This window comes from Limulus polyphemus, unplaced genomic scaffold, assembly GCF_000517525.1.
Source record: "Limulus polyphemus unplaced genomic scaffold, Limulus_polyphemus-2.1.2 Scaffold2403, whole genome shotgun sequence".
Lineage (NCBI taxonomy): Eukaryota > Metazoa > Arthropoda > Merostomata > Xiphosura > Limulidae > Limulus > Limulus polyphemus.
This window is the reverse complement of record NW_013668013.1, coordinates 129,961-143,703: the sequence shown is the minus strand read 5'-3', so window position 1 is coordinate 143,703 and position 13,743 is coordinate 129,961. Positions and strand designations below refer to the sequence as shown.

The 13,743-nt window shown below is 29.5% G+C and overlaps 1 protein-coding gene across 2 annotated transcripts in view; it reads right to left on the bottom strand.

The window, feature by feature from the left end:
• Positions 1-349: 349 nt before the first annotated feature.
• Positions 350-13,743, bottom strand: part of LOC106466863 (drebrin-like protein B) — a 46,411-nt gene continuing 33,017 nt past the window's right edge. Inside the window, exons 7-13 of one of the 2 annotated variants that reach the window (XM_013927165.2) lie at positions 13,410-13,496; positions 12,141-12,266; positions 9,744-9,824; positions 7,549-7,716; positions 7,053-7,245; positions 3,970-4,125; positions 350-3,698 (exon numbers count right to left, since the gene is read on the bottom strand). In XM_013927165.2, coding sequence (XP_013782619.1) covers positions 3,559-3,698; positions 3,970-4,125; positions 7,053-7,245; positions 7,549-7,716; positions 9,744-9,824; positions 12,141-12,266; positions 13,410-13,496 — 951 coding nt within the window. In that variant the 3' untranslated portion in view covers positions 350-3,558. The remainder of the gene's footprint in view (positions 3,699-3,969; positions 4,126-7,052; positions 7,246-7,548; positions 7,717-9,743; positions 9,825-12,140; positions 12,267-13,409; positions 13,497-13,743) is intronic. The other variant, XM_022394937.1, reaches the window with a different exon arrangement.

Below are 13,743 nucleotides of genomic sequence, written 5' to 3'. Positions count from 1 at the left end.
GTTTCAAAGTTACTCCTGAGGATGACGTTGTAACGACAAAACATGTAGAGTCGTCAACTTTTTGAAGGCCATAGATAGGCCTAAATAAAATGTTTTTAGTTGTGTACCAGTTTAACGTTGAATATTATTTATGCTTTTAACTTTATACACAAGTGCCAAAATACTATAATTAACAAATATTGTAGTACAGCAACCCTCAACTATTATTATTTTACACAGAAATTAGATTATTTTGTAAGATCTACTGGAGTGTATGAGACAACTGTTCACTACTTGTTTTTATTTCAATAGAAACTGTAGTTATAGACCTGGTCCCACATTCTTGACAAGTGTAAAAGACAACAACAGCTGTTTATTATTTGTCTTTATTTGACTAGAAACCGGAGTTACAGACCTGATCCCAAATTATTGATTATTTAGATCAACAAGCTATCAAAAACCACAAAAACATATAAAAAAGTAAATTATTTAAAAATAGTACAAAATTGACAGTATAGTTCTAAATGTTCCTTTTTCCACATGAAAAGAATGCAAACAAAACCACACCAATACATTTTGTGGAGAAATGTAAAGGTAATGGCAAAGAAGACTTATAGGTCAAAGCATTTCATAAAAAACCAAAAGCATGAATAATAATGATGGCTTACAGCTCAAAATACATTTCATTACAAAACTAAATACACTGACATATACAAAGAGCATGAATAATAGTAATGCCATTACAACAAAGAATTATTTATAGAAGACAAAAAATCCATGCTTAAAATTGTCATGTTTTTTTCTTTTCTCTCTTGGTTACTTGAAGAAATGAAAAACATAACCAACCTCACTGAAAGACAAGATGTTGATCAAACATCTAAAATCTTTTCCATTGCATACTACATCAGTTAAAAACACTGATTAACCTACGGACTAATCACAAAATAATGTTAGATGGTGATGATTCATCATGATAATTCTCAATTTTCATTCAAAACCCTTTAAGGCTGTGCATTAGTTTGGTGATTGTTGTAAATTCACAGGAACGTATGTTTCCTGAAGAGAAACAATGAATATACTGCACCTAAACTACCCTAGTTCTAAGTGTTAAGACTGATACTGAACCCTCATTCTCCATGAAGTTGTGGCTCTATCAATTCTATGTTCCTTACACTGTCACATGTAGATAATTTTATTTTTCAGGTATTTCAGGCCATAACTTAAAGTAGTAACACGTGGGGGAAAATCGTCTATGACATTAAATAGTTTTAAAATTCAGTTTGGGCTGAAATATCTTTTGATGAATATGTGTGTTTTAATTGTTCCTGTGTAGAGTGCTGAAAAATCAACATGGACAATGCCAGTTAATTTCTGTTAATCATTCAAACAAATTGTCACCAAAATCGACCATTTTTTCACTTGGTTCAATAGAAATCTACATTTTTCAATATCTCTACAAAAAAAACTGTAAACTTTGGAATTTTCTTTTATCATTGAGAGAAAAGAATGTAAAAAACAACAGAAAATATGAAATATGGGTTTTTATTAATAATAATTCTAAAAATACAAAGAAACCTATTTATATTTATTCAAATATGTGTCCGATCTCATTTAAATTTTACCTTAACGAGCAACTTAGGACAAACAAGAATGACATGTTTTGAATTGCGAGCAATTTTCTTTAACACAGGATTAAGCAATAATGACAAATAAAACTGTAAACATTCAAATAAGTATTACAGCCTGTTCTTTTTTTTCTTCTTACTTTAAATATAAACTTTCATTTTTTGGAATTTTTGAAAGAAAAAAAACATTGATTATAATAACATAAACAGTCCAACAATTCAAACACAAACCTGTTACTGCACTGAAGGAAAAAAAAAAACAAGTTTCCAAGATTATCTACATTTATGGAACATTCTGTAATGATGGATCTGAGGCTTTAAGCTTAAAGGTAGAGTTTTGCATTGGTTTTATACCAGTGTTATTAAAGCATTTGTATGCAATTTTGAATAACAATGTACTTGTTGCATCTTGAAACAGGTGTGTGTGCTCAGAATTCTTAACTCCTGATCACATGCAAAGAAACCAATGCAGCAAGTCAAAAAAGGACCAAACACACACACAGAGGCTTCAAAGATCGTACTAAGTACTTCAGTAGAAAATGTGAAATATACTAGTCATAATTAAGTCTGAGTACTGATACATCATAAGGTTGAATTTTGGTTACTCTAGCCAGGAAAATATAAGTTTGGATTACCCTGGTATGGAAAAGCTAAGTTCAGGTTAGTCTATTCTGGAAAAAAAGACGTTTAGTCTAGTAAAAGCTGAGTTTCGTAACCTGAAAATGTAATGTTACTTCATGGGAATTCAACATAGGCAAATATTTATTGCATAACTTGGATCTCAGTTAGGTGCTGATCATTCTCATCATTAATTGTAAAATAAAACATACCTTTGTGTGTTAGCACACCAGTTTTCCTGAAACTAAAGTTAATGTAAAAGTTCTACAAAGTTGGTGAGTTGAACTAATAGAAAGGACTTTAGTTTAAAGACAGAGAACACAATGAAGAATTCAGTTTCAAATGGTGTATATATCAGATAACTGATATGATAAATACTATGAATTCATGTATTGAAGGTTCTCGGTCTGGGTAATTAAAATTAGCTTCTTAAGGTATGCTATTTTCTTAATTTATTGTTGCTTTTAACAATACTGGTTCAACTACTAAGTATATATAATATTAGTTTCATTTGTTGTTTATTATTATACTTTTATTATAAAGACTGTTTTGCATTGTTACTTTTAGAATTTGTATTTAGGACTAACCTATATCTCCTAAGCTAGTTGAACCTGATGAGATATTATTGGGTTTATGATCGAAAATGTCATTAACAGCAAAGGGTAGTATCTAAATGATGAAACAATGGATTCTAAACTGTAGAAATGTAAGAAAATAATATTTAATTAGTATTGATCACCAGGTTGATGTTTAGTTTTGCTAAAAGTAAATAGCTTTCTCTGACCAGAAGTTGTTATTACTTGCTTAGCTACCCCTAAAGTGATTTTTCTGTTCAAGCGGTGTTGAAATTCTGTGATATTAATGTGAAATGGAAACGTGTTTGGGTATTCTGTTCACTAATAAGTTTCAAGTCTTACTTTTAAGCTAATAAACATCTCATTCATATTTTGCACCAAAAATACTCATTTGCATTTACTAAAGTCATTGTGATGCACTAGGCACAGACAGCATCATGTAATACAAAATATCATAAGCTCATTCATAAAACAGAACACTCTGAGCAACAAATGTCATACAAAACTATGCTGAGTCAGTTCTTAAAATAAGTATAACAACCTTAACCTACATATTTTTCTTAAGTAAACAATATTGTACAGACTTTTCAAGATCCATTAACAAACTCTAGGTCCTAAAAATTAGGTTTTTCTTTACATGGAATAGGAAGCAGTCAACAATTCTTTTTGTTGACAAAATTAAGAAATGATTTTTTTGCAAAAACTCCCCAAATGAGTTTCATGCAACAGGCATATATATGTTTAAGAAAAGAATTTTATCATTAGTCCAGAAGTTCCACATAATTAGCAGGGAAAAGTCCATAGTAGCCATTGGGAGCCAAGCCTTGCCACCAGCCTTCATCAATTTGCTCAATGTGGGTAATGATGTCATCAGGATCAAAAGAAATTTCTGTCGCATCAGCTGTGGGAGATTAACAGAAGGAAATACTTAATAAATAAAAATAAAACACTTTTAATTGTACTATAATGAAAAGGTAACTTTGTGTCACAACAAACCTCTGCTTAAATGTTTCATACTATGAAAAACAACAAAGCATATTTTGTCGTAAATTATTATGATGATCCAACTAATTCTAAAGTAAATTTATCATCATTGTAAAGGTGAGATGTGCTGACAGATGCTATTAGATATTAATTTAATAATGTTAACAGAGCCCTCTACTACTACTAACCAGCTTGGTAGTCATATAGAGCTCGTGCTCTAAGGCCCTGGTTAGAAGCTTTGATAACCTGAGATGGAGTGTAGTTCGGAGAAGATGTGATACCATGTTCAACCATCATTTCTGTAAGAGGATCTCGAACAGTAGGAGGAGCTTCCAGAGGTGGTTCTGTAAGTTAACCACAGGTAGTTTATGAACAACATTTCAAAAGTTACAAAGAATATTTCTTGCTTACTTAACAACAAATTGCAAATGATTGTACACTATTAGTTCTAAGCTAACAAATGACATAAATTGTTACCAAACAACCAACTATGACATTATGCTATTACTTTACAAGATACAACTGTTTCTTGCTACTAAATAACCAATCACAAATAAGTTACAGCACCAATTTACATTGTATAATGCTTGTTTCTCATTCCTATATAACCAATTACAAACTAAATTATAGCAACACTTTATGACTGGTATTGCATAGTAATTTGGTATTTTAAGAATAAAATTTTATCGAACATCAGCAAATCAAGAAAAGATTTTGAAGAAAATTAAACTAAGGATCAATATCACTAACAAATTCTTCACTTTTCAAAACACTAAATGTTCCCACTAATTGTTATCAAAATTTTTCCTTTTCTTATTTCTCGTAATTGTTAAATAAGAAAGTTAAGGATTATATAAATACACTTATTTTATTATATCACACAATCCTTTTAAAGCACTAAAATTTACATTATTATTAATTTTTTACATAGAATTAACTTAGAATCTACAGATTATCTTTGTAAGTTGAAGGCAAAAATTAGAAACATTATAACCTTGGTGCTTTTGAAAGGTACGCCTTTCTTCATCAGGGGAAAACTGGTTATAGTTGATGTATATTTTACAGCTTTTCTTGATGACCAAATAATCCAGTGCTTTTTGTAATGGCACTGGCAAAACATTATAAACTTACATATCAAACTCCCAAGTGATCCCTTTTATATAAATGTCTACATATTTTATCCTTGTCTCTCAATCTTCTACATCATCAAACCTTAGAGTTTTACAAACATAAAGACAACATACAGGTTGAACAGATAGAATGTTCTATATGTAATGGTTTACTGAGTTCATAGGTAATGACCACCTGGTTATTTCATTTTCAACTTTTCTTAATCCTACAACGTATGCAGAACATTTCCCTGACAAGTATGCTCGAAAATCACTGTGTTAACTACTTTAAATGAATTATTGAGCTTGTATACTAGACATAGTAGCTAGCCATATATTTATTACAATTATAGCAAATTAATCTACAGTCCATAATAAATATTGATATTGTGAAACACTAAATAAAAGGCTTATTACACTGCATAAAACTTTGCTTGTGGTGCAAAAAATTTGTTTTGATAAAACTTAAATTAAAGTTTCCAAACTATTTGTATTAGCTTATATTAAAATAAACTAAAGGATATATTCTGAACCTTGCAGCATTATAAAATATTGAAAACAAAATAATTTTTTGATGATTGACAGAATTATACATTTTCCATCACAAAATTTAATGTTTTACCAATCTAACCAATTTTTCAGACATCAAATTTAGACCAACTTTCTGTGGGGTACCGTAGTGCCAGTACAGTGTAATAAAATTTCAGGTTCATGCCTTTTAGTTTCAAACTGTTATAGTTGGTGCAAAAATAGTAATTTAGATGAATATTTCACTATAAAAACAAGTTGCAATCATTTATGTATCCTCTTTGAGTCAAACAGATTTCTTTTTCTTCTGTTATCTCTGTATAATCTAATCATCAAGCTGGTGTGTCAGGGCTTTCAGATGTTTCTCAAGGTCCCACCTTACAAATAATATCATATAATATTCTTGTCTTATGCACTGTGCCTCATATAAAACCTGTATATAAAAGAGTCTATCAGAAGTTCTGATTACTTCAATACAACCAAAAACCATAAAGGAAATTTAATTACATTTCACAAAACAGCACTAGGTAATCTCGTGTATCACCACAGAAAAGTAACAAAAATGGGCAATTCCATACCCAGGTAAGTTAGCATGCAAATACATTTACATAAACTTAAAGAGGGAGATAGAGTAGTTTAGTGAAATTTTGTATTTTTCATGATATGGCCAATACATTTCTGTTAGTAATTACTAATCAAAAACAAAAGAATTAAAAAAAATAAAAAAATTCCTAGACTTTAGGTATTTCTTTCATGATTTTTCCATATTTTACTTGACTGTATTACACCCTGTATAAAGAAGGCATACCGGTCAAACAGAGTGGTCAATACATGTAGGTCAACTGAATCCAAATGTCTATACAATTCAGTTTAGCTACTGCATGAGCACTGTAGAGCCCACAATGAGAAAATGTAATTAAGTTTGTCTGAACTCTAATCACACAAAAATTAACATCTTTAAACAGAAATAAAACAGAAAATTTCTTTTCTCAATACTTGTATAATCAGGGCATGTTCCCTCACAGTGCTCGTCAAACTAAAAATATCAACATGATATGTTCTCTCACAGTGCTCGTAAAAATGTCCTGGTAATATTTTTGTTTGACGAGCACTGTGAGAGAACATGTCCTGGTAATATTTTTGTTTGACGAGCACTGTGAGAGAACATGTCCTGGTAATATTTTTGATCCCAAAATCTCCACAAACTGAATAATTGGCTTATGAGGAAGAACTTATTTTAATCACTTCATCAGTCTATCTAGTACTTACTTACAGCTAAGGACAGAAAATAAGGGATAAAGAAAGTCTACAAGATTTGTTTTTAATGAACTAAATAAAATAGCAATAAGTTTTTGTTTAAATTAACCACTGCTTTATGTTCCTTTTGGTGTCTTTTTCTTTGTCTCAAATACTTTATTGGTTAAAATGATTCAATTTCCATTAATTTACTTTTCATCAAGTTAATTTTCCACATTTCATTAATTTTACTGGTTAAATAAAATCTCTTGCAACATACTGATAATTACTGAATCAGAAGGCCTAACTTTATAAAACAACCTATTCAAATCATTACTGTCCCTGTTACCAAGCTGCAGTTATGTATCAGTATAGAAATGTCATGACTTAAAACTAACCATCCCAGTTCTGCTCTTCTTCTGGGTTGGTCAATTCTGAATCTTGTCTTGGAGGAAGAGAATCTCGGAGCAAATTCCTAGTGTAAGAAAAACCTTCTTCTGAATATAAATCTTTGATGTCCTGATCCTTTGTAACTTCAACTTCTTGTTGTACAGAAGCAGTTTCTTGATAAACAGGAATGGTCAAAGGAACCTGAAAAAAACAAAATAATCTTACTTAAAAAACTGTTACATCTGTTTAAAACAATTTTAGAATAGAAGCATTAGAGAAAAATGCAATAGTTCATGTCATTACTCTGAATACTAAATACTGTAATTATTAAACAATTTTGAAATACAAATTTGAAAATCTCTTGAAACCATGTATATTATTTCCCAGTTTATTATCACATTTTTTTACATCCATACTTCTGTAAATTTTATTAAAATTTAATAAATACATATATATAGACAGAAAGGGAGAACTGCCACAAGCATTTGCTTTTGTAATTCTTACATGTTCAGGCCCACTGGCAGCTACTGGTTCTTCTGCTGTGTACATTTCTTGGGGAAGTTTAACTGGGGGTTTTGCTGTAGCCATACCAATCATCTGTCCAGCACAAGAATTTTTTTCAAATATGGCTTTTGCATTGACTGTTCTCTGAGATATCAGAGCTTGAGCTTCCTGTATAAATCAAAAGTAATTTACTGATTTAGAAATCACTTTGTCTTATTACACCAGATAAACACACATGCATCAAACTGTGTATTTTAATAGGAGGTTCTCCTTGTGGATGTACCACAGCAACAAGACATCACATTAGCAGGGCTTTAGTTAGGCCTATTATATACTTGTTGTTTTTTTTAGTATCATGTTTCCATAGCTGATCTTTACATCTTTTTTTATTTCAAATAGCACAAAAATTGATTTGCTTTTAACAAAAAAATATTTTAATATTTTCTTAAAATACCAGTTAGAGTATTCAATTTTAAACAGACAGCAAATCCATGTGTCATTTTTTTACCATACAAACTACAGAAAAGTAATATAAATTAAATTCCCTGTGTTAAACTTAAACTGTATAAACATGAGAATTCAGCAGCATAAGTTGAAGATTGTTGCTCACCCCATTCACATAAGAGACTTCTTGGTGAAGAATTTAAGTTAAAGTAATAAATCAAGTAATTTCTGACACACTTAAAGAAAGTTTTTCAAAAATAGATGAAACATTGCTTCTTGGCTCAGATACACTGAATAGTATATAGTGTATGAAGGATCGGGATATTTCCAAGCATGGAAAGAATAAGTTATTCTATTGAATATGATGTCATTGTTGGGCTTGGTCTAACCAGCCAAGTTTGTGACCCCAAATTGACTTTTATAGTTTTCATACTTTAACTTCTAATATGTTTTGTGTATTTTGCAAGCTTTCAGTAAGCATTAAGAGTCATTTGTACACAAAAAATCAGAAATTTTAATGGATTATTTTCACTAAAAATTTATCTGTGAACCATATGAAGTCAAAGTGTTTACTACTCTGAGTGCAAAGTGATTTTCTTGTTAAGAGTAAAAATATTGTTGTTCATCAGAAAATTGTCAAATTTCATTTGTGTAATCTCCAAGACCTAAATAAATTTCAAACATTTTTTTGCATAAAACTTTTATATATATAGCCTTATAAAACTAAGAACTTAAAAGTTATATAATATTGAAATTTGGATTATTAGTTATATTTTGATGCCAAGTTTATCCGAATACCATGATAATTAAGTACTCTAATTAAATTTTGAATGTAACTCAGTAAAACCTCATGACATGCACAGAAAAGGATGTGTATATGGAAAGAGTTAATTACAGAAATATATACATCGGTTTCATGACTTAATATCATGTTTGTGTTCATAAAAAACATTATTCTAAAAGCCTTGAAAATAAAGACATATAAACATTATAAGCAATTGAAAATTTAAATCACAGGTTTTCAGCACATAAGTAATTGAATGTCTCCAGTCATGCAAAGGAAATATGGAACATAAAAAAATATCAAAACTGAAATTGATGTTTCATGTGTATTCACTTTTCTATACTATAACATCCAGGCATGAATTATTATATTTCAAAATAAATAAACATTGTGTACAGTGTATATATATATAACTTTAAAAATATTTGAGTTAACCCATCTAAATTTTTACTACAATTATACTAAATTACACCTATAAAAAAATAGTATCTTGTGACATAAGAAGCTATATTTATTCTTCAGGAAAGGTTCAAACGCAGTTTTTCTTAAAAAGGTTTTAAATTACTACTACTTGTTCTTATACCTGGGTAATAGAAAAAACATCTTTGATCCACTTAAAAAAAAAGTACGGAATTATTTATGAAGTATTCTGCAGAGACATTACAGTAATGTCTTAGAGCTCAGGTTGTGAAAAATTGGACAAAATAACCTTATTATATTTAAAATTAAATAAGAAATAATAATATGTTTATCACATAAAACCAGACTATTTATGTTCCAAGAAATAAATACCAAAGAGCCTTGATAGGAAATGTTTTATGTATATAGATGTAAACAAACAGAAACATTGTACAGGTAAGAGGGATGGATATATTTAAAGAATTTTTGGAAAGTTATTATTTTCTCTGAAGTTACCTTAGGACAACTTTGTTTCAAAAAAATTTTTTTTAAAAGTAAGCTTTCTTACGTTACTACGCTGTCGTCTCATCTGTTCACTTCTGTTCCTTCGATCTTGTTCTTCTCTTGCATTTTCTTGGAGTTGTTTATCCTGTATGATGTTTTATATACATGTTATTAATTTAAAAAATCAGGAAATACAAAGAAAAACACACATTTTGATCACTGTCTAGTAGTTTAAAAATGCTTGTGTAATGTCATACGCCTCATTGAAAACTTATGTACTAAATACTAACTAAACATTACATAAAAAGAAATATAATTCAATGAAGAAAATTCAGTAAATCTTTTAAAGTATACATACTTAACATAAGGTCTTCACTAAACTACAGTTCAAAATTCAACAGAATGGAGAAACAGCTAGAAAAAACATTGATTAATGTCACAAAAATAATCAACTAATCAAAATTAGAGTTGCCATGTTATGAATAGAATTTGAAAACTTTAAGCTACTATGTATAAAAAGGTGTAGCTGCTTTTATTTTGTTATCATTTTGATGATTCAGAAGATTTATTCTCAATAATTTTGATCTACTGCCACTGTAACTAACTTGACTGGTTGCAAAGTAATAACTGAGACAAGTCTTTAGCCACCAGACTTTATAGAGACAATAAATGCAAATTCTACTGGCCTAATTGAATAAAAATTTTATATATCTTAACCTGAGAATATGTGTGTAACGTGAAATTAGCAATATTCTTGTGTACATGGATATACAACAGACAGTACTATCATATTTATATAGATAAAACAAAGGTCAAAACAATTTATAGCAAATGTATTACGTGGTGCTTTGCTCACCACAGGTATTGAAACCCAGTTTCTAGCATTGTAAGTCCACAGATATGCTGATGTGCCACTGGAGGGCATTTTGATAGAAAAAAAAATATTTTGTGAATTTATGAAGAAAACAACAACAATCTTAGGTTTGATTTTTGAAAACAAACTTCGAGCCTGTTTTAAATCAGGGCTTCCTAATGAATGATGTTTTTTTTATTTTTCCTTCACTGGCAAGGATAAATAGACCCTTATGGAGAATATTTAGATTATCTTGTACACGTGTGAGTACCCATTCTGGTGAACAGGATAAGCCTAGCTCTATTCCTTCCATCACTGTCATCCCACCTCAAATATTAAAATTTCAAAAGTAAATATGTATCTAATATTATGTTCAATTTGCTTTAATGTAAAGTTAATATATTTTTATGAATGTGATACCATATTAACATTATGATGTTTATGTATGAAATATACTACAAACAAAATTCAATATTGTACTTTATAATGTATCAAAAGAAAAAAATCCACTTCCAGGTATCAAAATAGCTGGAGAAAAAATAAAAAAATAAATTCACTGACTTGACTTTAGTCTCATTTTCTATAATAAATATTATCAAGTAAACCTTAATCTTTTCATATAGTCTATTTTATTTCATAGGCTAGGCCTACTGTTTGCTTTTTCACACACAACATTCTAATTCTGCATACATTTATTTTGTGTATGAGGTTAAATATATGATGTATTAGTAGATGTATAATTAATAATCTATAACCAAAAAGACCTATGTTTTCTTATGCTAATAAAAAAATATATACAATTTCCAGGTTCAACCCATCTTCCACTTCATGCAAGCACTCTACCAGTTATGGTGACTTGAAATTAGTCTCATTGTACACAATAAGTATTATAATTTAAGCCTTACTCTTTTCACGTATTCTATTTTCTGGCAGATGGCATAATTTTATTTTATAGGCTAAGCCTACTGTTTGCTTTTTCACACACGGCATTCTAATTTTACATACATTTCTTTTGTGTGTGAGGTTAAATATATGATGTATTAGTAGATGTATAGTTAATGATCTATAACTAAATAGGCCTATAATGCTATATTTTAAATTAAATGTTAACTCAAACTTACCAAAAAAACATGAAGTCTGCACAGTATTTATTTGTGTAATGTATATGTTAACAATAACATTACTGGTACGAATAGCAGATGATAGACAGGCATATCAATGAAAAATTGTCATTTTGCGCACCTTCACATGAGGGAACTGTGACCTGCGCAGTGAATGAGGTGGACAAACAAGCAAGCAAACAAACAGGGATTTCAAGTTTTATATATAAATATTGAGGTATTGTTTAATCTCTAAACCTGATTTTGTTCACTAATAAGATTACCGAGCTACTGGGGCTTGTAACTGAACAACGTATTCAACTTTTACATACATATAGATAGTACAAGTAACTCATGTTTATCCCAATTAGCTTATTCTAAAATCATTAATGTCTAGCTTAATCAATCTTTTAGTTTAAGAGAATTCTCAGCTTATGAGGTTTAAACAACTAATCTTCAATCTTTATAACATAAATTTGAAAATACTTGTAACATAAAAAATACACACCCACTGAAGTCTTTCCGCTTCTGATGTTTTTAAAGCATTTTCTACATTTTTCTCTGCTTCTCTGACTTTGTTGATAGAAGAAGTACGTTCCTTCACTAACTGTTCTCGTGCCTGAGCTTCTCGAAGCTATGAGATGAGCAGAGAAATAGTCAGTTTTAACAATAGAACAAGAAATGAAGTATAAATCCTAAAAAAATATTTAAAAACATCAAAAGTCTTGTTTGTTTCAATTTCACTTAACTTGAAAACAATGATTAAAAAAAAGTGCAGGAAATCACAAGAAAAAAATTAAAGATATTAAAATTGAACAAGATGCTTGACTGGTTTCAACAAGTGGACACTTCTCTTTTTCTGCTCCTGAAGAAAAAAGTCCATTCTGCTAAGGAGTTGCAACTTTTGAGTCAATTTCAATACCTTAACTTTCTTTACATGTTAGTAGGATTAACTCAATGAGTCATACATCCAATCTGTTATGATAAAAATCATTAGTTAAATAGATTTTGTCTTTTAGTAATCAAATACTATACTTAACAAAAGATGTGATAACATAGGATTAAAAAAAAAACATCAAGAATATTTGACAGATAAGGAACACAGATGTGAATTTATATATTTTCTATACCTTATATGAGAAAAAAAGGACAGCTAAATAGCTCCATAAGGTATTGCCAGAACCACACATTTTTCTAAATATCTGTACGGTATGACATGTTAGTGTAAAAACTGTTTTACTGAATATCCTATAAAAGATTTGATGTTAAGCCAAACTCAGCATTCAGTATTGATCAAATCTTGAACTTAAACTTCTTAGTGAAAGTGAATATCTTAGATCGTATCAAATATGCAATCATTTTTGCTAAGCAACCTTGAGCACATATTACAATATTTAGTTTCTAATCTGAGCCTGTTCTCCTTCTTCCTGAAATAAATAAAATAAAAATACACGTTTTTGTGCTTGATGGTAACATTTTTTGAATATATTTGAATTTATAAGTCTAATTAAATGATGAAATTTAAAAATAACTACAGTTTTTTCAAGTAACAAATTGTTCATGCTTATTTTGAAATAATGTTAAATTACACTGTCTGGTATTTTTTATAAACTATGACCTGGCCAAGAGATAACTATGAACACACATAAAATAACCATCAACAAAGAAAGTAACATAAATGAAGACCTTAATGCTCTCTCATATGCCTATTCTCAGTGAAATAAAATACCATGCAATGGGAAGGATGTTACTATTATTCTGATGTCAAGTTTATTACCTCTCTTTCTTTTCTCTCTTGTTCAAGCCTGGCCTTTGTTGAATCTGCTTTTAGCTTATCTTCTGCAACTCTCTTCTGTTCTTCTTCCTGTAAAATTCAAAAGAACCATAAACAACTACACACACAATGAAATTTGGACAAGTACAACTAATCCATATTTAAGTAATATATATATATATACACTTATACAACAAACATACTATTCAAAACTAAACTTACAAATCCTATCCGACAACTGACTGTATTTGTAAAGTTCTAATGCTATTGTAAATATGCTGTAAACCACTTACTTAAAGATTGTCACCTATTATATATATATATATATATATATATA